Here is a 3779-nt window from a genome sequence, read left to right on the forward strand (position 1 = left end):
AGCCGTTGTTGAGATCCGAAAATCTGAGGGCCCGTCAACTCGTGTACTCGCGTAAACTTACATGGTCGGTCTCGCACGCGTGTACTAGCTACGCTTACACTTGGCGCGAGACACTACCGTGTCTCGTGATACGGTCTCAGCTTGGAGGAACATAATAAGAGACTCATGCAAGTTTTCAAGCGCTTACGCAGCAGCAACCTGAAACTACAGCCGGATAAGTGCGAGTTCCTAAGGAAGGAAGTAATCTATTTAGGACATATCATCACCGAGAATGGAATCTCGCCTGATCCAAATTAGAAGCAGTGAAAACTTTTCCAACCCCTAATAAAGTCAAGGCTATCCAATCTTTTATCGGTCTGGCAGGATATTACCGAAAATTCATAAAAGATTTTTCTAAGATAGCAAAACCATTCACAAAACTAACAAAAAAGGGAGAGAAATTCGAATGGACGACCGCACAACAAAACGCATATGACAACCTAAAAGTCGCATTGACAACTGCACCAGTATTAAAATACCCGGACTTCACTGACGAGTTCATTGTCACGACCGACGCATCAGATTACGCCATCGGAGCAGTACTGTCGCAAGGAACAGTAGGTCAAGATCGACCCATCGCGTACGCCAGCCGCGTACTATCGCGACCCGAACAAAATTACAACACAACAGAGAAAGAACTATTAGCCATAGTATGGCCCGTCAAACATTTTCGGCCATATACAGGATGTCATTGAATATTGGGGACTTTTTTGGTGTGCAGGTAGACCGAGTCGTAAAGTCCTGTTTTGCAATTTTCGCAATAGATAACGAGTAATTAATTATTCAAAATTGTCGTCTTAGCCCGGCCCACCTCCCAATTCGAGCGCGTGTTGAGATGTAAACGCCAAATTTGACAATAAATTTGACCGCCAGGCGGTCACATCTCGCCACGCGCTCGAATTGGGAGGTGGGCCGGGCTAAGACGACAATTTTGAATAATTAATTACTCGTTATCTATTGCAAAAATTGCAAAATGGTACAGGACTTTTCGACTCGGTCTAATCCGCTCTACCTGCATACCAAAAAGTCCCCAATATTCAATGACACCCTGTATACTATACGGCACCAAATTTAAAATTATTACAGATCATAAGTCACTTATATGGCTATTTAACGTTACCGATCCCGGATAAAGATTGATTCGATGGAGGCTCAAACTAGAGGAATATGATTACGAAATAATCCACAAAGCCGGAAAGAGTAATGTAAACGCAGACGCATTGAGCCGCTATCCCGCAGAAAATAAAAACCTGATTCACCACGTCGATACAGGAGAAGAAGAAGGAGAACAGAGAGAATACTCCGCGGAAGAGAAAGAGCAGATACTATACGAATACCACGACGCTCCGTTAGGCGGCCACCAAGGAGTCGCGCGAACCCTACACCGCATCAAGTTACAACACCACTGGCACTGTCTAAATAAAGACGTCGAAAACCACATAGCTAGATGCGAATTCTGTCAAAAGAATAAATTAAAATAGAAAACTAAAATGCCGTTAATTATCACGGACACCACTATGAGGCCATTTGAGAAATGCGCCCTAGATATAGTGGGACCTCTTACGATAACAACAACGGGAAATAAGTACGTCTTGACTTTTCAAGACAATCTAACAAAATTTAGCAAGGCAATATCACTCGAAAATTAAGAAGCGAACACGGTAGCAAAAGCGTTCGTAACTATAATAAAATAATCCTCGAACACGGAATACCGGAAAAAGTATTAACAGACCAAGGCACCAATTTCACGAGGAAAATATTTACAAACACGTGCAAATTACTAAAGATTAATAAGATACAAACGACAGCTTATCATCCGGAGAGCAACGGAGCTCTAGAAAGGTCGCACAGAACGCTAGCCGAATACCTACGCCATTACATAAACACAGACCAAACAGACTGGGATGAATTAGAGTCCCTGTAGTAAAAGTCTGGCAAGAAATATTCTCCGTTTGATTGGTTTGACGCAAAATGGCGGAACCAATAAGGTGTCTCGAATCTGTACTCTGAACGCGGGATTATTATTATTATTATGATTTGGTTACCTTTGGTCTGTTCGTTATCGCTGCATTACTGCACTAGTGCAATTAACTAACTGCACTAGTGCAGTAATGCAGCGATAACGAACAGACCAGACGCCATTTTGCGTCAACCCTTGCCAGACTCTTACTACAGGGACTCTCGGATGAATGACTCCCATACGCCATGTTTACGTACAATACTACCCCGCATACAGTGACAGATTCACCCCATTCGAATTAGAGTCCCTGTAGTAAGAGTCTGGCAAGGGTTGATGCGTAATGGCGTCTGGTCTGTTCGTTATCGCTGCATTACTGCACTAGTGCAGTTAGTTAATTGCACTAGTGCAGTAATGCAGCGATAACGAACAGACCAAAGGTAACCAATAATAATAATAATCCGCGTTTACAGTACAGATTCGAGACACCTTATTGGTTCCGCCATTTCGCGTCAAACCAATCAAACGGAGAATATTTCTTGCCAGACTCTTACTATAGGGACTCTAATTATTATACGGACATCAAGCTATACTACCTACCGCTCTAACGAAACTACCACGACCGACGTACACGTACGACAAATACGCAGAAGAACTACGCGAAAGAATTCACGCAGCAAACGAAGTAGCGAGAGAAAATACAAAGGAAGAAAAAGAAAAAGCAAAGATACAATACGATAAAAAACAAGAGAAAAAACATTTAAGGCAGGAGACAAGATATTAGTGAGAGATGAAACAGTGCGAAGAGGCAGATCCAAAAAAACTAGAGCCCCAATGGATCGGACCATATACAGTAATAGAAAAACACAACGAGGTAAACTACTCAGTGAAAATGGGACGAAGGACAATCCGCGTACACGCGAACAGACTGAAACTCTTCATTGAATATTAAAAATACACTCACCTACTCCCAAACCTCATAAGCTTCCACATCATACTCGAAATCAAGAACACCATCGTCTGACGCAAACACGTCGTCCTCGTCAGCAAACCCATCCTCGACCGAAACGCCCCGTCCGTCCGCCAGAGAAGGACCCAACGAGACAGGCGGCACGGGAAATATCTCCAGACTTCCCGAGGAAACGGAGATGACCTCCGACGCCTCGGGCGAAACGGACAACACCGAGTCACTATCGGAAAACACCTCAGACCAATCGTCTGAGGGGCGATCATCCGAAAAACCCCACTCAGAGTCATTATCGGAAAGAATCGGATCACCCGGTCACTCCACAGACTCCACCACAATACCCTCGACTATAAGCGGCACATGAAAATGCATTGTAAAAAAGCTGCGAGAGTACTGACTGGTAGAAGCATCTAAAAGAAGCGGTACACCCAGTGGCATCTAGAACCACGCATCAAGTAAGGAAAGCGAAAAGATAAGATAGAAAGCGAACACGACGCGAGATACCATTGCGTATATAAAAAGAAAACCAGAAACACTTACCAGGGAACTATGAAGACGCAGCGCGTGAAATGGCTTCGTACCAGGTTAAAAACTTGTAACGATGCCCCGATAAAACATCGTTCCCCGGCCGAATAACCGCCGGAGACCGCCCGACCGACCACCAGTCGGGCGAGAAACGGGCGCGAGCCGCCCGCCGCTAATACCGCAACACACGCGGGAGGCTACCAGCCGGGCCCCGAACGGCCCCGGAGATAGCCGAGCGCCCACCGAACGAACACCGCGCGGGCAAACCCCACGCGCGCGGCACGCAACGCT

General features: G+C 45.3%; 1 protein-coding gene across 1 annotated transcript in view; it reads left to right on the forward strand.

The window, feature by feature from the left end:
- The first annotated feature begins 2830 nt into the window (after window positions 1-2830).
- The window catches only part of LOC105557462 (putative nuclease HARBI1), a 3390-nt gene continuing 2441 nt past the window's right edge, over window positions 2831-3779 (forward strand). Inside the window, exons 1-2 of the mRNA XM_012004709.1 lie at window positions 2831-2870; window positions 2981-3319. Of these exons, the coding sequence (XP_011860099.1) occupies window positions 2831-2870; window positions 2981-3319 (379 nt within the window). The remainder of the gene's footprint in view (window positions 2871-2980; window positions 3320-3779) is intronic.

The sequence above is a fragment of the Vollenhovia emeryi genome, unplaced genomic scaffold, assembly GCF_000949405.1.
Source record: "Vollenhovia emeryi isolate VEMERY1.0 unplaced genomic scaffold, V.emery_V1.0 DF939479.1, whole genome shotgun sequence".
Lineage (NCBI taxonomy): Eukaryota > Metazoa > Arthropoda > Insecta > Hymenoptera > Formicidae > Vollenhovia > Vollenhovia emeryi.